The sequence below is a fragment of the Scomber japonicus genome, chromosome 11, assembly GCF_027409825.1.
Source record: "Scomber japonicus isolate fScoJap1 chromosome 11, fScoJap1.pri, whole genome shotgun sequence".
NCBI lineage: Eukaryota > Metazoa > Chordata > Actinopteri > Scombriformes > Scombridae > Scomber > Scomber japonicus.
In genome coordinates this window covers 13365719-13393395 of record NC_070588.1, presented here as the reverse complement: position 1 = coordinate 13393395, position 27677 = coordinate 13365719, and the positions used below count along the sequence as shown (strand labels likewise).

At 39.3% G+C, this 27677-nt stretch overlaps 1 protein-coding gene across 1 annotated transcript; it reads left to right on the top strand.

The window, feature by feature from the left end:
* edar (ectodysplasin A receptor) lies at nucleotides 1–24955 on the top strand. Its single transcript, XM_053329254.1, has 11 exons — nucleotides 1–51; nucleotides 3849–3968; nucleotides 8264–8445; nucleotides 11283–11368; nucleotides 16466–16543; nucleotides 16697–16822; nucleotides 16948–17022; nucleotides 20133–20205; nucleotides 23503–23818; nucleotides 23936–23999; nucleotides 24570–24955. The coding sequence occupies exons 1-11, from the start codon at nucleotides 1–3 to the stop codon at nucleotides 24953–24955; spliced, it is 1557 nt and encodes a 518-aa protein (XP_053185229.1).
* The last annotated feature ends 2722 nt before the right edge of the window (nucleotides 24956–27677 follow it).

Genomic DNA, 27677 nt, shown 5'->3' with positions numbered 1-27677 from the left:
ATGTCAGAGAGGAGAGTTCAGACAAAGTCCATCTTTCTGTCCTCGTTATTGGTAAGTTTTTACTCTTTCTCTGTTTTCTCTGTTCCTCATTAATTCCCTCTGTCATCCCTCTGAAATTCTCATTTTTCATCCCTTAACAAGCTTTTCATTTTTTCATTTCATTTTCATCCCAGCCTAATTTATAAACTTTTTGTTATTCTTCTACTTCACTTCCTTATGTATTATGAAATATTACAAAGTAGTAGCTTTAATCCAAAATCATCATCATGTTTCTTGTATCAGCTCTCCGAAACCCCTTTTGCTCCAGCAGTATGGATCGCAGCCACAATCGACTCCACACTTGGCACAGTGTCATCCAGACTTGAGGCGTTAGGTGCCAACAGCTTGCATAACTCTGCAGCACTTGCACCAATTAGTCAATCTAAAGAGTTTTTTTTAAGAGAGCAGATATCTTTTTTAATCTCAACCATAATCTATACATTCTCTGCATGTTTTGATGTTGAAACCCACTGGCGGTGTTCCAAACAGACTCCTCCACCTTTTCCTCCCTCCCTCCCTCTTCAGTTTTCTTCTCGTCAGTCATGATGCGTACATGCGGGCCGACACTGGAGTACTTAGCCAAAAAGGAAGAAATGTTTGGATTAAGTCAGCGGTGTCAAATCGCCAAATCCTGAAGTGGTTGGATTATAAATGTCCACAAATTCTAAAACCGCTTATATATAGACAGCATTTCTGGAGGCAACGTACTGCAAAGTGTATTTTTGTTTTATTTTAAATGGGCATCTAAACAATATTTCATTGTACTTGTACAGTGACAATAAAGTAATCTTGCCTAATCTTAACAATTGAACCATGACCTTTGAGCCTAGTCAAGCCAAAAAAGCTGTTATAATAATTCCATGGTGGTGTGAAGTTGAGAGGTGGATGATACAAACAGCTAAAGTAGCATCAACAAAAGCTTAACATTAAAAGGAAGGTATCTGGTATTTATAGCAGTTCTCTTAGCATTACGTTATCATAATTATTGTACAGGCATTCATATTTTTCATGCTCCACTCTTTGCTAATGACCAGTTTTAGTGCAAGATTAGAATTCAAACTGATCAGCAGCAATTACAGCATCAAAGAAGTTAATTTAAGAGGCTTTTCTTCCCTATTTAAACCCCTTGTTTTGAAACCAGAGCAAAAAAATGTTAATAAATGACATTATGCTGAGAAAGCACAGATTAGCTAGAAATAACAGCTTTTTGTGCTTATTTGGGGGGGATTTCCACTTCTTTTCTCTGATCTTTTCACTACTACCTCTGCGTTTTTTTAGGTTTGTTATTCATGTGAAGCGAGTCAGCAGCAGTCCACAGTTTTGTGAGTTAATTAATATGATGTTCAAAGATACAGAAAAGGGGCCAGGTAACCAAACGTGATTGACTAGGGTGGTGGGACTCATCACTACAGCTCGATCCATCTCTCTCTGGTGTTTTCTTTTCTTTCATTGTAGCCAATTTGTGCACCAGACACCCTGGAAAAATACTGGTACTCCCAATAGACAGCCCATCCTTTTTGAACAGTTACTGATATTATGCTCCATGTGTTATAGAAAACATTATAGGGGACACAAGGCCAGGTTTTGACGTGCAAAACTGTGTGGGCCTGCAAAGAAGTGTTGGTGCATTGGTATAACAGCTGCTTTCTCCAGCTGTGGAAAAATGTGGAGGAGGAGATCATTGTTGCAGTTTCAGGGATTCATGAATGACAAAAAAATTAGTGCTGCTATATGAAAAGTTGAAAACATTTTCAGAGAAAGCCTGCGCATGCTGAGATGTGTTGTAAAACATTTTTATTGCTTCCAGTGGGTTGTCATTTTGTCCAGCATTTAATAGATCTATAGAGATAGGAGGCTTGTCTTATTAGTCCCAAACTAAGTGGATGAAGGTGTTAAAGCGGTGCAGGTTTTCCACATGAAGTTGTGTTTACTCGTTGTAATGAGCTCAGCCTGTGAACGCAGTTGTATAATAATCTCTGGGGCTGTGAAGGGAGCTTTTCAAAGTTTTCTGTTTAGCTGCAGGTGTGAGGTTTGGAAGAAGTGGACATTTAAAAGGCAGAGGGGGTCTCATGAAAAGCCCTGTTAAATTGTATCAAGGAAATTGCATGATCTAGTGTTTTTGGAAATTGCCACACTAACATTCTTATTTCTTTGTTGTGAGTCTCTGAACTTTAAATGCAAAACTAGATAGACTCTGACCAGCCAGAGAGGAAACACTGGTCTCGACTGCACCGTGTTGTGATTTTCTAAACAGTTCGTCATTATATGCAGCTTTTAAATGACTTTTAGGCAAACAAGTTCAAATTAAGACGGTGATGGACAGATGGTTGATATAATCACATGCCAAGTATTTTTTCTGAAAGCTCCTGCCCTGCCCAAACAGTTTCCATGGTGGACTTCTCAGATGGTTCTGTGTAACCAACCATCTGGCACGTCAGGTTACATCAGGTGCAGATCCAGTCTAAATTGCAAACTGATTATTTGGCCTGAGATGACAAACAAATATCCTTCCAAACACATACGTATACACACATTCAGTGCACATTTGTATATTTATTCAAACAGCGTTGTGCTTGTTGTCGTAAGACAGTTATGAGGGGGAAGAGAGATGGATGGAGATGTTATTAAGACAATAAAGAAAAGATGGGGAGAATTAATCATTGGTCATACACTTGTTTACTTTGCCTCCACCTTTTTCTGGACTACAGATGATTCTTTTAAAAAGTCAGTTAGTTTGTTTGGAAAAGCACAAAGTGTGCTAGTCAAGCCATAAATACCAGCTGTTACATATTACAGTTAGCCACAATGACACAACCCCCACTACCACCACCACCACCACCACACACACACACACACACACACAGACAGCAGTGACCTCCAATAAACTGAGTGTCAGGATATGATGTTTGTTTTCTTTATTGTTTGCATCCAGTGCAGTCATTTTTCTCTGCTGTTGTTGCAGATGTTGATTTTGATTAATTGCCATACACTGACTATTGAAATTATTATTACACTGACTATAAATTATTTATTAAGAGACATTTGATGCAACACCGACATTACACAAATGCAAATCAACATCAGTCTCCTTGGTATTTAAATCATGTTTTCTCCAGAGACACTAATAAAACTGTGGAGGGACTAGTTGTCTTTTTTTTTGCAGACTGTATATGCAGAGAAGCATGATTTATTTATGTCAGTTCTCTAGATTTGAGTTGAAGAGAAAGTTAAAATTATTTATTATTTAAGATTCTGCTGAAAACTTGTCTTGGCATTTTAAAGACTAAACATAATCATAAGTGCAGTCTTAGTAAACCTCTGTAAATAAAACAGGGTGAATAGTTTTTTTTTTTCTCCAAGGTTTGCAATATTAAACTTGACAGCAAAGAATGTGAAATAATAGCTCAGTATGAAAATATTGCAAAAAAAACATATCAGAGCTCCAGATTTGCTAAAACTAAACATAAATAAAAATGATTATAATTAAATAAATGAATATGGAAATCTAGAGAAATTGTAATAAATGTCATCCTGAATTATACAAAATTTTGAATTCTACACATGCAAGAATGAATACATATCTACAATAATAAACTTAAAAATAAATGTAGAAATTAATACATGGAATATGTGCTAAATTAAAAAGGAAAAATGTGTCGAGCTCAGTGAATGTGTCTAAATACCAAAAAATAAACTTCACACATATTCTGTGCTTTCATTTGCATTTTCTTGTTTTCGCACATTAACCAAGTTATCAATGTACAACTCTTACTCTCTCTGTTTGTTTCTGTCTGTCTTTGTACCTCCAGGTGTGTTGTATGTTTGCGAGTGCGGAGTATTCCAGCTGTGGAGAGTACGAGTTCTTAAACCAGACCAGTAACAGCTGCCAGGCCTGCCCTCAGTGCCAACCAGGACAAGAGCCACACATGGTGAGACACATTTGCATGCACATGTAATAATGGATTTTGAGTACAGCCCAAATTTGCACTTTCACTTAAGCCTGGATCAGACTACACGTGTTTTAAAATCCTAACCAAATATGAAATTACGTTGCATCACACACATTAGGAGAAACTTCACAGATGTTCTTCTCTCTAATCTCAAACATGCACACACTACAAGACTTGAAAAATAATACTACAAGATATTATTAAGATTATCGTGCCAGAGGGAGCATTGCACCACCTCATATGATCTCACGGGGTCTCGTGGGTTTCATGGGAAAGCAGGTGTAAACAAAATGCTTTGCAGTGAGACACATTTTTTATGTCTGTCAGCAGTGGTATGTTAGCTAATGTTAGGCTCCAGGGCTACAGTGTTTACCATTGCTTGGCATCAAGGTCAGCTCTCTCTTATTGGCTATTGTGGGCCCCTCTCGGAAAGTAGTGACGCAATCATCCAGATTTGAAACCCTAAATATTAAACATGTTTGAAATGATAGGACCGGCCCAATGAATCAAACGCGCAGTCCTGGACGTCAGAAATTGGATCTGTAAACGTCTCACATTACCAGATAATCAGGGCCAAACATTGGTACCAACAAAGATCCCAGACCAGATATCTCCACTGATTGTTGGGAGGGGTGAATTGGGTATAAATTGTCCCAAAAATCCCAGTTTTAAGGATATTTAGTATTATACTGACCTTGTTTCACAAAGATAGAATAACTTCAATCCTGCTGCTGCTATTAGGGCTGCTGTTAATTAAGCAATTAGTGGCTTGACAGAAAATGAATCAGCAACTATTTTGATAATTGATTAATCAGTTTGAGTATTTTTTGTAGGAAAAAAAGTAAAATGATCAGTTTCTAGCTTCTTAAATGTGGATATTTTTTGTTTTGTTTCGTGGAGGGGGGGCTTGAGCATAGCTGCCAATTCAACATCAATCTGCAATCTGTGACCATATCAAACTGATTATTAGCCCCGAAAACCTAACCTTGTTTTGTTCAGACCACCCACAATAAGCACACATACACACACACATAAGTGCACACATTGTTGCACAGTGAAGAGTGCTTAAATTCAAATGCACAATTTCTTTATGGTTTATCGCTCTCACTGACGTCGATGTGAAGGCATGCATTATGGTGAATGACTTGCAGTAGTCACGTAGTGATTTAGCCTCTGTCAGTCAGCCTGCAGACAGCCAAAGCAAACACAACGGAGGTAAATGCTTCATCAGGCACCTCAGGGTGCCACGCCCTCCTAAGAGAGACAGATGCACCCAGCAGTGAACAAACAGAATTATAGTCACTCTCAATTTATTCAGTATGTGCATCTTTTCTTTAAAGATTTTGTTGGGTGTTTTCCGTTTATTTGACATTGACGTGCAAGAAAAGTCCCTGGTTCAAATTGAAACCAGGAGCGGCTACTGGAAAGCCTGTTCATGCATCCTTTTTATAGCCTGTTCTCTTGATTTCAGTTTTATACCTACTTTCACTTTAGGGAACAAATGTTTTGACTCTCTATATGTATTGTACCTTAAATTGGCTGAGGTAAATTAAAGCTACGTCAACATGCACTGACAGAGAAATTATTACAATAAATCTTCCAATGTGCCTATTTAATCTAATTTATAGAATATATGCTTTATGAGAGGTTTAGCTATCGGGGAATTCCTTTTTGCAGTGAGGCAGACACAGACACACCTACTAACAATACAATTAATAAAAAGACGATTAATCTCTCAAAATCCATTTTACAAGCTCAGATAAAGACGCTAATACAAGTTTTCAAAGGGTCAGGCAGGTTATTCCACTCCTTCATGGCCTTAAATGAAAAAGGCAGTTAAGTGTGCAGAGAAGTGTCTCTTTCAAGGACTTTTTACTTTTTCCCATAAAAGCTGACTTTGAAGTTTCCATTAAGCTCTGAGAAAAGTTGAATAAAGCTTTTCAGTGGTGGAAGTGAAGTATTGCAAGTTAAACACCAAACTCAATACAATTAGCAAAGATCATCTTAATTGTAAAATATATCATATTGATGATACTGTTGTGCCTTCCTATCCAAAACATTCAAGGCTTGTTTATGAAGTGACCAAATTGGTTTCAAGGCTGAGATCACCATGAAATTCAGAAGTTGAATTAAAAAAATAAATCTTCATATTCAGATATAACTTGGATGTCTCAATAATGAGTGAGTTTCTAACGTTGTTTGGCATCAGTCTAGTCTCTTTTAACCCAAGAACAGAATATAGATAACACCAAAATGTTTTATGTATATTTTTATGCCATCCTGAGCTAGTCTCTTTTAGGGTTTTAAAATAAAATTGAATGAAAGCTCAATAAAACAAAAACATAAACTGGACTATCCTTTTATCTCATCATAATAACAACTTCCTTCCTTCCTCTTTTAGCTCAATAAACCAGCATACATAAAAATCCCATGATTGGTGCCACTGTTTGTTAGTTTTTTTCCCACTTCCTTTCCAGCTTCTCTCCTTCCGTCCTTGAGTTCACTAATCTACCATATGCTTTCGCTAAACAACCACAGCAGCACATTGTGTTTGAACTCAAAAACCAAGCGGTCCACGTGTCTTTTTTCTCTGACAAAGACAGCGACAAGAAGCTCAGACTGATAAGCACACAGCTCTGTCATAAAGAGCAATTTAGCCATTTGTGAGCGATAGAGACATGAGAGGGGAGAGGAGTTTGATCAGTGAGATGAGAGGCTTCTTTGCACTTTCTCCTGTCTGTGTAATCCACTGGGTGCCAAAGCCTGTAATTCATGTGTTAGTCTATTCCCCTGAGCTTTCCCTGCAAGTGTGCGACACCCTTTTAATCATAGGATAACCATATGGTTCCTCCTCACAACAGACTTCAGAAAGTATGTGCCCCCCACACACATAGAGACACGGCTACATGGCACATCACAAAACGATGAAGACGTTCGAGGACCCCCTTGCATGTGCATCTTGTATCCAGATTGTGGCTGACAGAGCTGGATTAGATTTTCATGCTAGTTGTACATGAACACCGAAGTCAGACTTATATTTTTATCGTTTCTGAAGTTTTATTGATTGACGAAAGTGACGGAAACATTAAACAAGATGAAGTGAAACCTTTTATATGGTTGGACTGTGTATGAAACACTAGAGGGTCAGTCTATCAGTCAGTCAGTGTTTAAAAGCTGGCCCTGCAGCCAAAAAAAGGGTATTGAAGTTTCAAGCTAGCTTTCATTATGTGGCAAAATTGCCCAAAATAAAGAATACAGTATGTTCCCTTGGGGCAACTTTGTGGCCTGGTTGGTTTAAGATGTATAACCGCAATTTTCCTGGTTTGATTCTGACCTTTTCTCTTCCCTTTTCTCTTCCTCCATGTTTCTTTCCACTCTTCACTGTCAATCATCAAACTAAAACACAGAAATGCCCCCAAAAATAATCTGCCCTGTTTGTTGTCATGTTTCGGAAATGCTTTGACTGAATGAACAGAAGCCACAGGTCTATGATCCTGTCTACAAAAGACATCCTGTCTACAAAGTGAGCTTAAACCCAAAGTGACAACACCCTGCTGATAGCCCGGTGCAATTTTATATCAAACAATCACACTGTGAATTCAGAATGTCAAACACAAGAGAAGCAGTATTAGATTTCTCCAAAAGAGGTTGGTCTCCTGTAGCCCAAAGCGAAGAGACATAGGCTTGTTTTAAAAGACAGATGAAAGTAAGAGGGGAAATGAAAGATGAAAGGGAGCAAGAGAGACAGACAGTGTGTGTGTCTGTGTGTGTGAGTGTGTGTGTGTGTGTGTGTGTGTGTGTCAGTGCCTGCTGTTCTACCTCCTCACTGTGAGGAATTAACATGCGGAGATGGGAGGAGGAGATCAATGCTAGATGACAGAATGATGAGTTGGTCATCTTAAACACTACCAGGCATGGGACGCCACACACACACACACACACACACACACACACACACACACACACACACACACACACACACAAAACAAACAGGGACCTCTGTGACCAATCAGATTCCTCTTTTGTCATCTCAAAAATGTAATGCCAGATTTACTAAGGATTCTGCAGAGAAACAGATGTGTGTTTGCAAGTGGTCTTTTTTAACGTGTGTGTTGGCTCCATAGTTCTGAATCATGTCATTAATCATGAGCAGCGCTGAGTTCATTTAAACAACATTATATTAAAATGTACTCTATTGACATGAAATGACAAGGGGGAGAAATGTTAACACAACTATACATCATTATGTGCGTTTGTGTTTGTGTGTTTTGCAGACCTGTGGCTACGGTGTGAAGGATGAGGACTTTGCCTGTGTGCCGTGCCCGCAGGGGAAGTACTCCAAAGGCAAATATGAGATCTGCAGACGACATAAAGACTGCGATGCCCTCTACAAAGCCACAGTGCGTGTAGCGGGAACTCCAGACAGCGACGCAGAGTGTGGACCTTGTTTACCAGGGTAAATGTCTCACAAACACAAGACTTAAATTGATAGTCAGCAGCACAACTAAAGAACAAAAAGAGTACATACACTTACTATACAATACTGCAGTGTACACTTAAATATTATTACTTTAAGTTCAGGAAGTGTTCACATCAAGAGCTGCCACTGAAGCTGTGGTTACATAAAACAAAGCCATATGAGTACTACATGTGATGACCACATGAGGTGACCACAATTTATAGAAAGTAATCTGACATATTCTGACATGAACACTAACAACAATGTACACTATAAGAAAATACTGAAATAAATATAGCTTTTACTGTATATATATTTAAAACTCAACTTGATCCAGAATCTGGAAACTTTCCTCACATGAATGTTAGAAGTGGAAGAAGCGATTGTAAATGACACATTATTTTAGTCAAAATTGTGTTTTTGACTCAATTCAAGTGGCGTAGCATGCAGGAAAATAACCTGTAGTTTTAAATGGAAAGCAATTATTTTTTTGACCTTTCTGACATGGGTATTGAAGAGACTGCACCCGACAATTTCTGTGTCTTTATGAAACTGTCAGTCAGACCTTGACACCTACTATTGGCCAGCTGTGCAGAAATGAGACAGTAAGCAAGAGTGAAAATTTCTTAACACCCTTAGGCCTTCAGCGACTTCATGTGTCCAATTTCTGTATTTAATTAATTTGGTGTGATCTGCCCACTTTACAGTTGCAGTCACTGCTCTCCTGTGATAAATTTGTGGTGACAATTAAGCATTTTTGCTATCCATCTTCACTCTACCTCCCATCGCCTATCAACCCCTCCTCCTTTTGCCTCTAAGTAGAAATTAACTCGCTGTGTCAACACCAAACTGTTTCCTTCTCACAGCATGTTAAATTGTTGCTTAGGATCTCCTGTTGTGAGATGATTATTTGACATTGCTGCTAAAGGAAAATGGATTTCATACAATATTTGTTAAATGTAAGCAATATGCAGTACTGTATTTTTAAGTATCTCTTAAAGGAAATGTCGTAAATATGAGGGATTTATGATGTTGGATAATCCTTCCACTTTAAACAGAGATTGTTAAATGTTGAAATATTTGCCTCTTCCTATCAATCTGGATGCTGTCAGGCTGCTTTGTAGTTTTCTTGGCTTTCAGTCTCGTTTTTAGAGGATGTTTTTGCTTTTGATTAGGGTGATTGCTACAGGAATGAGCGTGCGAATACTGAGTTCAGTCATGTTTGTTTCCGTATCCGTACTGTATAGGCTGTGATGTTTGTGTGGGTGTCGTACGCTACAGTTAGCAGAGTCCACACACGTTTGACGCAGAACAGAACAGGCCTGAACAGTTGCTATGAAGTTAAGTTAAAGTCTGTGTCTCAGTAGAGGAAAAGACCTGAAGGAAAACGAGAATGACTCTGTTACACTTTAAACAGTAGCACTTTATAATCTTTAATGTTTAAGTCATCAGTAGGAAGTAAGTTCATGTAGACATTATTATATGTGATATCAGTTATCTCTTACACAAACATAGTTGATAATGAAATATCTTTATGAATAGATTAAATATTTAAAAACTAAAACGGTTTTAACACATTATTTAATTTAATGATGTAATATTACATTATTTTGCATATAACATGTATAACTCATGAAGTAATTTGTATAATTTATCTGAATGTACACTTAATTGTACTCAATGATTGCTTATTTTTTTCAATTTTCCATAAAAAAAATCTAGTACTGCCTGCAGCTGGTACAGAAAGTATATATTTTCTCTGTACATCTTTCAAATTTTCAACTATTTTTAGGGTTTTATACAACTTTGTACTAAATAAAAAATCTCTAAAATTGGTTTAGGATGAAGATTATTGCAGGAATATAGGACATATATAGTAATTTAAAGTAAAGGAGTATACTAAAGGAAGTGTTGAATAAAATCATCATGAAATAATCATATATCGTGTGCTCCTCTTTAATGTGAACTGTTAAAATATTATTTGTAGTTAAAACGCAGTGACTAATGTCTAGTGGTGGGAATTCAAACACCACCAGCAAAAGTCAAATCAGATGTCTCATCTGTCTGTCCACCAAAATCCTCAAAAATCCATAAATATATTCTCGTGGTCTTGTGATGCTGAAGAGTCTCTGAGAGCACGATTGAACCAGCCGCCCTGTGTATATCCAGATATAAGCGAGCGTCAGGTAATTATCTCCACGCTGCATTTTGTGTCCATACTCATAAATTCTGCTCACGCTCTCAAGCCTCAACGATTTAAAACAAACTCTGCTTACTCAGAGAAATTTGGCTCCTTAGTGCTTCCCATTCTTCCTTTTCCTCCCATAGGTGCTCTATGACTCAGGGCGATGTCTGTACCAAGCAATGTTTGGCGCCTTCAGGGCATCAATTATGTACATTTCTTCACTGTGTCAAACTTTTCACCTCAGCTGCCTCACCTTATTTATGCATCGTGTACTGTAGGTGCAGCATGTCTAGAAGGTAGTGAGGCCACATACCTACACACACCTGCCATGCTTCATTTGAAATATTAAAAACTGTATTTATTTGAAAATTTTCTCTCTCCCTTCAAGCTGATTTTTTTCCTTTTTTTAACCTTTCCTATGGCTGTGTAAGGAACAGAATAAGGTTCATGAGGGTTTTATGGCTGGTGCAGGGAAAGATCCTGATGGAGGCCCTGGTTTACATGGTGAAGCAAAGCTATAGAAGAAGGCTTTTTGGAGAATAGATGATCTACATTGTATCTGTTAAGTTACCAGGAAGCATAACCTTGTTTAGAGTAGTGTAATCATGTAGCCTAACAAGTTACTGATTATGTGTTTTATGCCCCCCAGGTACTACATGCTGGAGAACAGACCCAGGAACCTCTATGGGATGGTTTGCCACTCCTGTCAAAATGCACCACCCAACACCAAAGAATGTAAGAACAACTTCTTCATGGTTTACTTTCTCTCTACCTTTCTTGCTGCTTGCTTCCTCCAACATCCCCTATCACGTTTTTTTTTTTCCAACTCTAAAATCCCCTTTTTTTCTTTTTCAACATGTACCTTCACAACTTTCTCTGTTCAAACATAGACCTGGTTTCCGCTGTATTCAAAGCTACCATAGATGATAAAACTCTCTGTCTAAAATGAAAGGAAATAAAAAGGGACAGGGTGCGTAGAAGCAGATACAGATGTACTGTATATTGAAACCTGGAGTTAGTTTGAGGGAACAATCAAAGGTCAGAGGTTGTGCTGAGTTCTCACAGACCCTCTAGTCACTGTCCTCCCCTGTCAGCGGGCCTCATCGAAGGAGTCATGCACCCCCTCCTCTCTGCTTTACTGGCTCCAGAGGGGTGTTTGGCAGCTCATCCATAACCTCACTGACTTACTGATTACTCTGCATACCTGACACTGTGTGTACATGCATCTGTGTGTGTGTGTGTGTGTGTGTGCTTGCATGCGTGGCGCCAACTGTTGCCGCGACCACATCTCTGGACGATAATATTTACCCGAGGGTGTCTCCACTTTTCCGTTTCCCACTCAGTATCGGCTCAGCAGTTCATAAACGTTTCTCCACATGCACTCGCAACATGAACGTGACTGTTATCGGGTGACGGCTCCCGTTGTTCTTTTTCCTGTATCTTTTTCTCAAGTACGTCCCGATTGAGACGATTGATTTTCAAAACCCCAGTACAGTAAAAAAGAAGGGGACACAGCGATATTGCTACCATATGACATGTAAGCAAGTTCTGCTGATAGCAAGAGGGTTACAATATGTGTAATTTCAATTAATTTCCAATCCCCATAGCGTCTCCTGAAGGGCTTAGTTTATTCAGTTTTCATCATTCATCATTTTTAAAATGAAAATGATCGCCTCTTTCACAATGTGTTCACCATGTACAGCTATAATAAGTTACATTTATCTGTGTCAGCCCCCTGTCAATTAAACACACCATGAGAATGAGAGGAACATTAGAGTCCAGTTAATTAGAATTTGATTGATGGATTAGATAGACAACTAATCATGGCCCCGAAATCAAATAGTTTAGTTTGGAAATGAGTCTCAGAACCTGACCTTCCTCTCCATATGCAAAAGTCATCTGCCAGTGGTAACGAGATAAACAGAAAGCCAACGCAATTTTACATTTTCCAGCATCATCAGTCATCATAAATCAATATCTTGAAAGGAAAGCTTTGATGAATCTTCATTTGTTGAAATAAATGCATTGCAATAATGAGAGTGCAGTTTCCCCATCTTCTTTATATGTTGAAAGGAGAAAGGAAAAATGAGAAGAATACAGTTGAATATTTATTGCAGAGCTGGAACAGATATTTCCTCAGTCCTGCTGTGCCCTTTGTGGGTTTGGCCAGATGTGACAAATAGATCACGTTGATCCAAGAATGAGGGAACGTCAGCCGAATGTGAACATTGTCTTTGACCCACACTGATACATACCGCCCTGGGAATGATATTTATGGTCCCATAATTGCTCAAAACCCCCTTTGAGTGTAATTGAAGAGCCCGGAAATGAATGGTATTGTTATTGTGTCAAATTTAATGAGCGTGTTTTGAAAGATGAAAAGCCCTCAAAGCAGCCTGGGCCTGCAGAGAAGAGGGTGTGAAGTAGGAGCACGAGTCAATGTGTGTGTGTATGAATAAACACTTGGTTTTCAACAGCGCCCTAATTGTTTCTCCCAGGCATGGAAATTAGTGATTGAATGGTGCTGGGAAGAAGTGCAAAAAAGAGATTTACAGCCTGTTCTCAAGAAAAACCAAAGTTTTGGCCTAAAATTCAGGCCGGCAAAAACGACCTGTACTGTAGTTACATTTACATCTAGCGGGCACAGTAATTATGACCCCGGGAAGTGACACAGTTCAGATAATCAATATGGGATGACTTCCTTATTAAGAGGAGGTGGGTTAGGTGGATGGCTAGATAGTAAGTTAGTTATATGGCAAAATATATGTAGAATATAATAGTTAAAACATGTAGTTAGTTATACCCCTAATCGCTTCCCGTTTCCAACCACAAGGGTCATTTTTCTAACCGTGAGTCGAGGAAACCATAACGACGACTGTCGTGGTGTTTACTGTTGCAATGATGACGAAAGTTGTGTAACTTTAAGGCAGTAGAAACCACATTTCAAGTGGTCATTTTAACCCAAACCATGATCGTTCACTAACCCTAACAAAGTGGTCTTTGTGCCTAAACCTAACCAGACCTTAACCACAGCGCTGTCACACCATAAAACATCATTATTTTTTAAACAGTGATTTGTAATGGTTTTGGAAAACAAGCATATTACACTCCTGTTTCTGAGAAGGACGGATGGGGAGCAGATGTAATGCCACTCATGATGTAATGCCACAAAAAATGGCAAATGTGGCCAATAATCTCATATGGGAATTGGCATTTGTTATGCGCTGACAGGTTTTGACAACCAAGTTTCTTGTTTTAAAGAACCACACAATATTTAAGGATGAGAAGATTGATGCCTGATTTATTAAAGGTAAAATGTGTGCAAACTTGACATCGCCCGCAAAAAATGTGCAAGCTGATCTACTAACGCAGCGCACTGAGGTTTGCGTCTTTCAACTGTGCAAGATAGTACACGCTGTCTATTTAGTACGTTTGCTATAATGAATATGTAATATGGGGCGTTTCAACCCCAGTGTGCAAAATACAGAGAGGAAAAATGCAAATATGTTATTTAGCACACGCATTGTGATTTACCAAACTAGAAGGTATATTTTCTGACGCTAACTACATCTATAAATAATACCTTTGAAGGACAGGTATTAACCGGCTGCACACTGTGCTCAGATGACTTCTGTTACTGTGGAGAGGAGGAGGGAGGCACAATGACAGAATACGCACAGGACGTAATAATTTTGGAGTGGAATATTTTTGGTTTTACTAACAGCATTGACTTCGTCACAAATACTCTCCCATATGTCGGTTTTTCTGGTAATATTTGTTTTTGTTATAACTCAATGTATTTGTTAACTTGAACCTGATCACATTTCATTTTGCGCTTGCAGCTTTGTAATCGTCCAAAATCTCCATTATGTAAGACACGCAAAACCCTCATTTAAATACTGCTGTCTCCACCCTGTTGCCCCTGTTTTCATTTACACAGTTATTCTTAGTAGATCACCCGCAAAACTCATGCAAACAAAACGCGCAATCTATTGCACTGTGCACGCAATTTAGCACCCACTATCTGGGATCTTAGTAAATCAGGCCCTTAGTGCATGCTAAATATGAAGCTACAGCCAGTAGCCCGTTAGCTTAGCTTATCGTAAAGCCTGGAAACGGTGGAACCAGCCAGCCTGGCTCTGTCTGAAGGTAACAAAATCATTAAAATCCTTTCTAAAGCCCACACATGTATCTGGTTTGCTTAATCCAGCTGGAGTCTCAGTGGATGGCAAGTCTTCATCTTCAAGCAAAAAAGTGTTGGCTCTATTTACCAAAATGTCAAATTATTCCTTGAATCAATAGAAATTTAGTTGAATCCCTGCCATATTATATTAATCAGTAACAGAGGTTCAAAACAGATAATGCCAATGACTTGTAACGTAGAATTTGCCAAAGCAAGCTGCCAGGCCCGTATCATATTCTGAAATAAGTTTGGATAAAAGATAACAGATTAAACAATGATTCTCTTTTTCTTCATATCTGTGAAGTAGGCCACATTTTAATTAAACCCCCTCTAGACGAGAACTAAGTGCACCCACAGTAGGAGAACAAAAACAAAAAAAAGGAAAAGGAGCAGAAAGCTGGGAGTTCTATGTGCTCAGGGTGAAGACAGGCTGACACTCGCCATGTAATCTGTAAATTACCCTGGCTCCTGCCTAGCTCTGTGTGTGTGATAATTAAAACTTCAGTGGGTATAAGAAAAAAAGATGATTAGCGTGTTAGTGCTTGTGCTGGTGCTACTCTTTGGTCGACAGTCGCTATGAGTCTGTAGGCATCGCTAATTTTTGATTATTCTTGACTTTTACTGCCATTTTTCACCATCAACAGAGACTTGCTATACTGACCCTGTTTTTTTCTTTTCACACCCATAAAGACATTAGACACATATATCACAATTTCACATAGTGAGTAAGTTATCCTGTATCACAGTTTTCACCTCAAACTAAACTGCTTCATAGCACTGCTCTGTAGTTCTGCTCCTCTCAGTTTGTTTGGACCTGATTACCCAGAATTCCCTGCAGAATTATCATTTTGCAGTGTGTGTTGACGCAGGGAGACATTATTAAGAGATGAAACCGCAAGACACTAAACAGAATTCCAGTTCAGGCTTATATCCTTATCCAGGGAGTGTAAACACATACCCTGAGTTAATGTCTGCAGCCACAGGGCACTTAAATATGTATGTGTGTGTGTGTGTGTGTGTGTGTGTGTGTGTGTGAGTGTGTGTGTGTGTTTGTGCGTGTGTGTGTGATGACATGAAGCTCTGAGACCACGGGAAGCGGCGGCAAGGCACATGCCAAAGAGGTTTACAGTATATCAACTGGTTGAAATAAAAGACTGATTAAAAAGGCTGATTTATGAGCTGCCAGGATTTTACAGCTCCATTAGGAAAGAGGAAAAACAGTTGAATGAATAATCCAGAATAGAGACACAGAGGAGGGGAGGAGGGAGGAGTGGGGAAATGTGAAGTGATGGAAAGTGAGAAAAGAAAACTTGGGACAGCTTTCCTGTATCCACGCTTCCCAAAAAAACTATTTGTTGATTGCAGAGGGCAGCTGAGGGTGATACATTTTAGGAAACACTACTGTAATTGAAGATCATTTCACAAAATTGTGAACCTACCCTTTAATCTCAGCTGGCTGGTTCAATCTTACAAATTATGTGTGGAAGTCTATCAATTCAGTCTCAAGACATTCAGGTGCAGTGAAATGGAAACTAGGTACTAATGTGTGTAGTAGTAGTACTGTGTTTTTCTTTAATGCAGTACATGTCTGTTTGCTGAGACAATTAGGACTGAAAGTTCATGTCTGCATGTATGTGTGTGTTTCACAGGCATGCCAACCAGCGGGCAAATAGAAAAACCTCAGATTGATCCCGGCAGCACAACTGTGTTTCCTAATCCACATAAAGGTACACACACACACACACACACAAGCAAAAAACATACAAACCAGCTTCATCTGTGTCCTAATTCCCATCAGTTTCTATCTCTTGTGTTTGTTCATGCACACAAACAGACATAATTAATACTACTTTACTTCATCAAAGTCCTCCATGTTCCAGATTCCACAGGACAGGGTCACCTAGCAACAGCTCTCATTATCGCCATGTCAACCATCTTCATTATGGCCATCGCCATCGTCCTCATCATTATGTTTTATATCCTGAAGGCCAAACCAAGTGGCCAGGGTGAGAGACACAGACACACACACACACACACACACACACACACACACACACACACAATTTTATCATTAAGATTTTCATTTATGTTTTCATTTGTGTTGACATTTTATGTGTGTGTCTGTCTGCAGCATGTTGCTCTGGACAGGTGACGAAGGCAGTTGAGGCTCAATCCAACAAACAGGAAGACAAGAAAGATGTCCCTGGTGAGACAGCACACACACACACACACACACACACACACACACACACAGAATAATTAATAAGTCTACAGAGCATTCACGCTCGTTAATGGCTTCCTGTTGTGAGTCTCACTGAACTGCTTTAAAATCTGGCTTCGTAATTTGGATTATTTAACAGCAAACAGTGTGTCTGTATTCTGGCTTTGATCATATTCTGATTGTGATTTGTTTACATGAAACATAAGTTATTTGTGAGTCATATCTTTGCATACATGATTCTAATTTCATCCATGATCCTCATCACATGTGTGCAGACATGTGTTAGAGTCCTCCACATCCTGCCTCTCCGTCACTTCTAATCCATTTTATTTACCTCAGCAGTTGAGGATGAACACATTTGGCTTTTTGACTGTGCCTGGGTTTCTAATGAATGGAAGACAAGTGTGGCAAATTCATTTATCTCATTCGTTCTCTTAATATTGTCAGACTTGTGCATTACATGGTATGAGTGTGCATCATTTATTCGAATTTCCTTTGTTTTTTCTGACTATTCAACAACACACCTGCGAGAAGGTTTCAAAATTTCACAGTTTCTACTCTATTTTTTAATTCTTTCTCAAAACTGGGGTATGTGCTTATATCCAGGTTTTTAAAAACAGGCTAGTTATGATATGATGTTTATGAAAGGTTAGTTATGATATTAAATCAAAAAAACATGATACTACAAAAAGGTCACATTTTGAGCTGCAGACTAAAGGAAGCAGAAAAAACAATTTAAAGACTTTGATCTTCAAGAAGACCACACATGAAATTGTTGGATACAAATGGTTTTTTCATCGTGAAGCAAACTTGGACGATAGAAGTCAACAGTACTTGAGAGTAAATAAAGCTGTAAATACTGTGTTACTTTATTTAGATCATACTGAGTACATATTGCAAGATTATTTTGTAATTAAACAGTTGTAATTAAATAGTTTCTTCTATCTTGGAACACAATGTGATATGCAGAAACAAAGTAAAGCATGAACAAACAATAATTTAGCGACATTATTATTTGTTTCTATGTAGGCCATCTGTTTTTTCTTCTTTTTCTCCTCAGTGTTTTCATATCTGTAAAAATAAACAGCTAACTGATCATTACCATGTTTCCATAAACTTCACTCACGCATTGCAGTTTCTAAAGGATAGCCTCCAAAATATGCAACAGATGCAGTTTAAACTGTAGCTGAAGTCAAATCAAACTTAGAAATACACACAAACAAAGCTGTATAATTATAGTGACAATTCAAACTATAATTAGTTATACTACCCTTAGCTTTAACGGCTGTAAAACAACTCCAGAATTATCACTGCAACACAGTGTCAAAGCTCCATAGTCAGTAGTAAAATGAACAGATACCACCCAGCAGCTACAGTATAAGAGGAACACAATCCTGCGGCAAAATCTTTTGTAATCTTTGTTCCGGTAACTGCATGATTAGTTTATTTTCTAAACCCAAAACTTGTGGGCCATCTGTGGACAAGCCTACATCTACCAAAAGCATTATCTAACACTTTCCTGTAGAGCTCATGGCTCAGCTGATAATGATTTTTTGATGCAGCTGCAAATTGCTGATCATTTTGTGCGGATATTTCGTGACCCCCCCAAAAAAAGAGTTTCCTTGAGAAACAGGGTAGAAGATTTCCAGGAACAGCATCTTTACATGAATTATAGGACACTTGAACTCTGGTTACGTTAAGACAGCAAAATGACAACCAAAGCAGTAAACAGTAAAAGTCTATATTGAATATGTAATGTAAATACAATTGTATCACATCATAAAGCCGCGTCTAATCTAAATGTTAATACAGCTTTGGCTCAGTTGAGTATGTATGCGCATATTTATGCTTTGTGGCATAATATGTGCAAATGCAAGCGCTTGTGCACTCTAGTTTGTGTGTGTGTGTGTGTGTGTGTGTGTGTGTGTGTGTGTAAGCTGACAGACCTGCAGTATGATGAGGACATCATGGTGGAATGTGAAGCTTCCAAAGCTAAAGCCATACGTTGCTTTAGGCGCCATTTCTTCTGACAATGATGCTCTGTTCAATTTCATTTCCAGACTGACTGACTAACAACTTACATGTGGTGTGGACAAGAACACTAACACACACACACACACACACACACACACACACACACACACACAGTATCTGTGGTTGCAGACACATTATGTGTCACAACAAGGTTGCTAACTTAATAATATAATAACTAAAAAAACAAGATTAAGTACTTAGAGTATAATGAAAAAATACATTTCTGCATTGTTACTTAATGTCGGGTTACCGTAAATGTGTGTGTGCATGTGTGTGTATGGAGTAAGGTATTTTTGATGAATGGTGTGTTTATGTAGGAGAGCAGCACATTGCTCAGAGCTCTACCGGAGCTAGCTGTCACTCATGTAGACACTGACTTAATAAGACTAGGAGATGAAAGATACAGACGTTTAAATTCAAAAACACACACAAACGGAATTTGTTCCACTTAGGTATTCTCTGATTACGCTGTCTATCCCTATGGGTGTCCATGATGTAAGTGTAATTCCACATAAGTCACTGTAATCATTTTATACATCGTCCCTCCATTTGCGTTACACGTCCTTTTAGCCTCAGGAATCGGTTCTAAACTATAACTAATGCCAACTTTAGTTATATAACATAGACCTAATGCGTCCTTGCTTCATCACAAAAGATCACACAAGAGCCTACAGCATTGATTTTAAGATATTTTCTGAATTCATGTCTTTAATTTTGCCTCACTGTACTTTAACCCACCATGAGTGTCCACATTTCTATGTATAAAATTTAGAATAGTGTCTTTTTGCATGATGCTCAAAATGTGTTTTGGAAGAAAAGTGTTGCAGGACGTATGCATTTTCTGATAATTAAAATGAGAGCAACATACACAAGAGTCAAGAGAAAAGGGGGGGAATTCAATGATCATGTAATTGCCATTTACAACCACAGTGGGCGCTGTTCATCCAAAAGTGACACAGTGTCGCTTTAAATCATGATTGACTTTTCTCTCTGTTTGCTGTATTCTGTGTTCGTGATTAAAACAAGATCTATGTTCTATGTCCTGTCTTTTTCTCCCTCAGACAACGTTGTGATCTATTCAGAGAAAGATGAGTTTGACAAACTGAAAGCTCCCCCTCAGAAGACGGTGAAAAGGTGAGAGACACTTCTGATTCACTGACCAACTGCACCGCACCACTGCTCCTCAGCTGAGCAAATCACAGTTGACAGATGGATTCTCAGTGGTTTATGGTTACATGTAGACAGCTTAGAGGAATAAAATGCATCCCTGGGAAACAAGTGACATCAAGCACTAATGCCTCACTGACTGTACAAAACCAGAGGGACTCAAAACAAGATTTGAAATAGAAGCTACAAACCTTGATTGATTACAACAGGTGATGGGTGAGGTTTGAAGGGTTAGGGTCTTGAGAGTGTCGAGATTACGAAAAGGTTCATTCAGAATACATAGTCTAGTTTTTAGTCACTGTAGTAAAGGCTTTTTAAACTTTTGTGCATTGAAAAAAGCAGTGTGGCTTGATTTTTTGCAATTTCCCTTTTTTTTGTCATCAATGCAGAATAACTTTTCCATAACACTGCTGCTGCACAAAGGCGTCTGCTAAGTTTGTTTTCCTCACAATTTTCCAGATTGCACCACATTTTTACCACAGTATCAATTTCATCCACCAGCATTTCAACACCTAAAATTGATATTATTTAGTGTTTTGTGAACTATATGAACTTGGGTTATGTGTTGAAATTATTGCATATACTCACATAATTGTTGTGTATGTGTGTGTTATGGTGACTGATGATGTAATGAATCTTTAGGTGACAATTATACTGTTAACAGTGCCAATGAAAAGTTAAGACATACTTTCTCATTCAAGTGAATGGGAAGGTGGATCCAAACCTCCTGTATCCTGATCTTTATATAACCTTTATTTAATCAGGTAATCTCACTGAGATCAAGATTTTGTTTGAAAAAACAGACCTGAGTCCAGCAGGTGGAAAGAAAACAACCACTCAGATAAACAAAAGTACACACATACTGTACATACTGTATGCATTTGAGGTTAAAAGTTGATTCATTTATAAAAAGGTGTAAAGTGGAGGATGGCGGCATTACCAAATCCAGTATTTCAGTCCTGAGATCTGGTCTGGTGGGCTGGTGATGATAGAATATAGTTATCTTATTGTTGCTAGCGAGGATCAGCATACTTTTTCACACACTATTGTTCATAGTGATGAGTACAATATTTATCGTCTTTATCTTTTAGTGTGCGTGTGCGCGTGCATTTGTATGTGGCGTCACAGAGACTCTACACAACAAAAAGAGCCTTTTGTAATTTTTTCAGCATCTGCATGTAATTAAGCCACCACAGAACAAGTCACTGCAGTAGTAGTATCTATGCTGCTGGCCTTTTTTTTTTTTTGATGTTCCTGTGTGTGTGTGTGTGTGTGTGTGTGTGTGTGTGTGTGTGTGTGTGTGTGTGTGTGTGTGTGTGTGTGTGTGTGTGTGTGTCATGAAAAAGGAAACAAAACAAAAAGCAAAAAAACCCAAGCTCGCTCGAGTTTTTTTTTTTTCTGTTTAATGAAGCAGAAAGTCATTATGTGGCTTTGGAAAAGGCAGAGGGGTGAGGTTTTTTTTTTTAAGGGGGAATGGGGGCTGAGGTAGGACAGATGAGCCCTGAAGCCTAGCAAACACAAAGATGGATGTGGGGGAGGGAGGGGGGTAGCTGTCAGGGTGGATAGGGGTATTTATTCCAGGCTTCACCTAAAACCACCACCAGGTGAAAGCACATCCTGGTAGACAACAAAAGGACGATAGTTTGCTCACCTTCGTCTATCTGCATACATCTCATCCTCTATGAACGGATACTGCTGCTTTATAGACACTAATGTGCAGTGAAAGCATATAGCACAAACCTACCAAGAGCCATTGTGTGCAAATGTTTCAATGCCTGTAGCGCACATGTTTAGATTGATACACTGTTCAAATATATGGAGGGGGTGTAAATTTAAGAACAGATTAGATAAACATGCACGCACACACTCCTCAACATCAATAGCAATAAATAGTGTGGTATAGCAGCATGCCAAAAGATGTGCTAACTCACTGCTTTAAGCTGCCAGAGTGGGTGTTAGATGTCTGGGAAACAATGCCGATTTGTGTGTGTGTTCAGGATAAGAGCGTGGGACTGTGAAACAATGGCATTCTGTGAGCATCTCTGTCAACAAGGTGCTTTTTTGCGAGAAAATCCAGCACAGGCACAGAGAGGGAGAGGACGGGTAATAATGTGATATTACATGGTATCATGTTGTAAAACGCGGGGCTATTTCAGTCAATCACAGGAACTCCTTAGAAACATCAGCAGCTACGGCAACAACAACAACAACAGTATGCTTCTCCAGTTTTCATTTGTCACATGTCCTGTTAAGTTTGGACAGACATGGCATTAGCTGTAATTAATGCCTTTAATTATTATGTAGTATAACATCATGCAGTGCACAATAAACACTGTGGTGGGATTCTGATCAACATAAGAGCATGTATGTGTCTGGGTGTAAAGCAGAGAACAGTAAGAGATAAGATTTACATCATAGTTTGTAGTTGCTTTGTTTTGCGTTGCCTGTATCTGTGCAGTTATGGGCATGTTGCACCGTGATGTCATCTTTCTACTGAGAATAAACTGAAATACTTTGCACTTTAAAAAAAAAGTGCGAAACAAGTGCCAGTAACATTCTTCTAAGTGTACAGCGCTTCTTGTGACTGCATAAAAGGTTTCTCTCTGTTTAAAAGGAGTTTAACAACATTCAACATTTTAGGGTATGTGCACATTGACTTTTCTGATGAGAGTTTGAGGTGCCACTTTCAAATCTGTCCATTCAATGTAAGGCTACAGCCAGCAGCCGATAGCTGTACTTCACATAAAGACTATAAACAAGGAGAAACAGCTATAGCCTTGCAAAATCTTGCCTACCAGCAACTCTAAAGCTCACATAACTGCACCCAGCCAACAAAGAGTCCCGCACATAACCCTGTGTCAAACACAAGTATACCCTCTTAAGTAAACTTTAGAGGTGCTGGTAGGCTAAAAGAGTGTGTTAGGTGTGGCTGTATGTGAGAGTCATACCAATCTTTTTATCTAACGCTTGGCATGAATGTTTAACATTAACATTATTGAGTGCAGTATTTGAAGCCCTTGGACACTGAAATGTTGAGTACTAACAAACATTGTAATGGAAAACAGTATGCAAAAAAAACCATGACCCACCACTAAGCCCACAGGTGGATCGAGCTTAGGTCTGTCAGATAGCTCGACCAAACGTTTTATGAACCACTGTTCAGCATAAGCTCTTCTTGGCAAGAGACTGTGTGCATTAAGCTCTTTATGTGATGCCAGTGAATATGTGCACATGTGAATATCATCAAAATATGTGTGTGTGCAGTGAAAATGACGCATCGTCAGAGAACGAGCAGCTTCTGAGCCGTAGCATGGACAGCGATGAGGAGGCAGCGTTGGAGAAGCAAGGATCAGCCGAAACCACTAACCCCAACCCCAACCTGTGCCTCGTCAATCTGGGCAACAAGCCTGACCTCTGCCTGCTCTCTCTGGGCCTCTTGGACCGCGAACGTGCCTGCAACGGGACCCCCAACATTACTGCCAGCCCGACCAATAATGTCCAGAGCCCCAACCACATTGGCAATGTCAACCACATTGCCAGCAGTGTGACCGCAATCAACAACAACAATAAAACCCCAGGGGTAGGAAGATTGGACCTTTATAGATGTTAACTACAGTTAAAAAAAATATGATTATGAACAGATCTTCAGTTCAGTATCATCTGGAAATAGAACTGTACTTCTTTTTTCTCCACACAGATGCTACAGAGTCGAAGGAAAAAGATCCTGGATCTGTATGCCAGAGCGTGCAATGTGACAGAGGGTAAGTCTCTCAAACAGGAGAAAATATCCAACACACCAGGGGTCTTTACAAATATAGAATAAAGAATTGATTTATGCCAGTACTGTGGGCGCATTTCACTTCTTTCCCTTTTTATGAACTGTGTTGAATAGAATTGCTTGAGGAAATGAAAGAGCATTGAAAAGAAGTCATTACCTTACTCCATGGTCTTGTTTTTCAAGTAAACAAGATTCAGACTTAATCCATGACTAAGAGACTTAGGAAGTGAAGGTGTGTGCATGCATGTGTGTTGTTTGATAAATAACTTCTTTCCAATGCCCACAGATGATCACAGACCACAGATCTTTTTTCTTTTTTAAGATACAACCAAACATTGCTGAAAGAAAACTGGGTCATCGCAGCAGCAAAGCAGATTAAGATAGAACAAAGACAAAATATAAATAAGAATACAGGAACTAGATAGGTATAAAATGATGCCTTGAATGAAAGTGTGAATCAGTATGAATTGTAATACATATTAGGGCGACCAAAGGACAAAAAATGAACTTGATTTAAATCCTGTTAATGTGTGATCCTCTCGTCTCTCTCCAGGCCTGAGCCCCACAGAGCTTCCCTTCGACTGCCTGGAGAAGGCCAGCCGCATGCTGAGCTCCTCCTACAGCAGCGAGGCGGCCGTGGTGAAGACGTGGAGACACCTGGCCGAGAGCTTCGGCCTGAAACGCGACGAGATCGGTGGCATGAGCGACGGCCTGCAGCTCTTTGAGAGGGTGAGCACGGCGGGCTACAGCATCCCCGACCTCCTGACCCGCCTGGTACAGATCGAGAGGCTGGATGCCGTCGAGTCGCTCTGCTCAGACGTGCTGGGCAGCAATGAGGTGGCGGCAGCAGGCGGACGGCAGGGAATCAGCAGTTTTCACAGCCAGTTGGTTTGCACGTCCCCTTGCCCGTCCCCCTCCCAACGCTGTGCCAGTGTCTAAATATGTGGTGGAGCAGAGACTTCTGAGTATACATGTATGTTGGGACAGATACTGCTCTGACAAGGAGGACAGCACATAATACAGTATACACATCACCACCATCACATGAAGAATGTCAGTGGACCTCTCTGGACACAGACTTGTTTTTCTATCATGGGTTTTCCCCGTTAAGAAGCTAATCCAAAATATTTTCTTTGGTTTTAAATTTTTGTCTCTAAAGTACCAAAATAGAGTTTGAGAAAGACAGAAATCCAATACCTCAGATTCATTTCATCTGTAGTTGGCTTGTTCAGTTACATTATATAATAAGCAGAATTTCTTTCTATTAGACTTTTGTCTTTCTCAAATGTTTAAGAATTTAACATGGATGAAGTGTGCGCTGGACGCAACAGCTTTTCTGTCTGTTTTCAAAGGGTTTGATACGAAATGCCTCATGCTATTTTTTTTTTTTTTTTTTTAAATGGTGAGTAGATAAGGACATTTCAATAGTTTGCTGAACTGAAGATCACTCTCGCTGAATCCTCTGATCTGCAAACAAAGCCAGATGTTTGTGTTTGTGAAATGAAAGTGACCCAATTTGACCACAACATCAGTTAACATTCATAACTGCACCTTTGGCTGTGTTATCATCATACAGGAGAGACAGCAGACATGAGCTCCCTTCTAAAAATGCAGTCATTATGCTCAGCTGGAAATGCTAAAACATCATTCATCTAAGCTTACCTCTGGTAAACACTGCTTGTTAACTAGTGTTTAGTGACGCCTCAGTGTCTCTTGCTGAATCATGATGTTTACCAGCAAACACACAACCAGGGAACAGTATTATAATTTCTTTAAATTAAGACACTGTGCAGGTTTTTATCAACACCTTTGTGACCAAAATGTCTGCAACATCTTTTTTTTTTTTTTTAACGTTGTGTGACCCCAACTCAGACATGCCTCTTGATTAACACAGGTGTGTGTGTGAAGTGTGGAAACACTCATCACAAACAGATGAGGTTTATAGAAAAGTTCAACCAACCGTACACACGTGAACACAGCATGCCTAAACACACGTGTAAATCCACTTCCATAGCTTCCACACACACACACACACAGACCAGTACACTCTCTTACTGCAACTACTTCCACAGTAGTGACCCAGTCTGTGACCCCCTCACAACTCTTCCTCTCCCCCTCTTCTTCCCCTTTTACCCCAGTGCTGTGGTCTAGTGCTGCCGCCAGCCCTAATTATTTGGCGTGTGGCTCCCCGGGCCTCTAATAGGCTGAAGTGTTGTGGTTTACAGAGCGGGTGCAAAGTGCCTGTGATTTCCAGCACCCAATTAAGCATTTAGGGCCACTTAACCACTGAAAGCCCAGTGGAAAAGCTGTAAAACCCTGAATTAAAAGGAGAGATGCCACGGCAGGGGCATGACTAACTGCCCCCGGGGTTGCTGCACTGTGAACGGAGCAAGAATGCAGTCGGTCGCGGTGGAAGCAGCGCTGCGGTGATACTATAATGTCTGATCTTGCTCAGCGTTTGTGGTTGGCTCAGTCATGCTCAGACAGGATTTGAGCTCCCCTCTCCCCTATGGGACCAATATGGCAAATGAGAACAATATGTAGCCACAGTTGTCCACTTCCGTAAAGCAGCAGACACCAGTTGTATGTACCGAGGTAGACAGTAGCTCCGAATGAAGTTACATTTTGTGAGTGTCAAAATTATGCTAATTTTAAATCCATAACCATGGTTAACAGATAAATGTTAAAAGGTCAAGATCCTGGTTTCTCAAGCAGTTAACCCTGAAACTCAGCAGTAAGCTCTAAAAGTTCAACTTTATCAAGCAATGCCAAGAACGGCTTTGATCTAGTTTTTTGGGAATAGGAATGATCTTTATCTGATGCTTGATGTTGTCAGCATAATGTCCCATGACCACTCTGCACAGAATCAAACACACCATCTGCTGCCAAATTCCCTTTTCTAAAGCTTTCTTATTCACATCTTACATTGCAAACTCTGGGGCTGGACTCTGGTACTTTAAATTAATAAACGTGCATGTTTATCAGGCATGTATTCATATTTTTATTACTTAACATCTTGTGTCAAGGCAAATAAAACGCTCACATTTGAAATAATGTGCCTTCTTAGAGCAGGGTTGTCTTCATCAAATCCAATTCAATTCAAAACAGGTTGAACTAGTTATTTTTTATGATCTTTTAATGCTGTTGGACTTTTGTAAATAATCTAATTGTTGGATTGAATTGAAATGAAATGGACCCCAGCCCTGTTTTCAGACAGGCAGAATCTTGTCTGACATATGCTGTGCTGATAGGATGATATACAGAAGCCAAACATGAATTACTTACCTCAGTAGCACATACATTATAGTAGAACATGTAGAAACAGACACAGTCTCATCACAAAACCAAAGTGTAACTGTATATATAACTTATTATTGTACATAATGTATACTTTAATAAAGATGTATGGCAAACCATGGCTTGGTGTTTGAGAAGAGTGAGAAGCTATAATACACTATTAAGTTTGGATTGACCCATCAGGAGTCTTTAGCGTGTGGTACAAACTGCCCGAGGGACTAAAGATAGCACAAGTAGTGATGAAAGGTATTTCATTTAAAATGCAAACACGCTGAGGGCAACATGGGACACATCATAGTTTTTGATTTGTCTGAAAGTCATAAATGTCAACCTCATGGTGGCACTAAAGGAAAAGTCAGAGTCT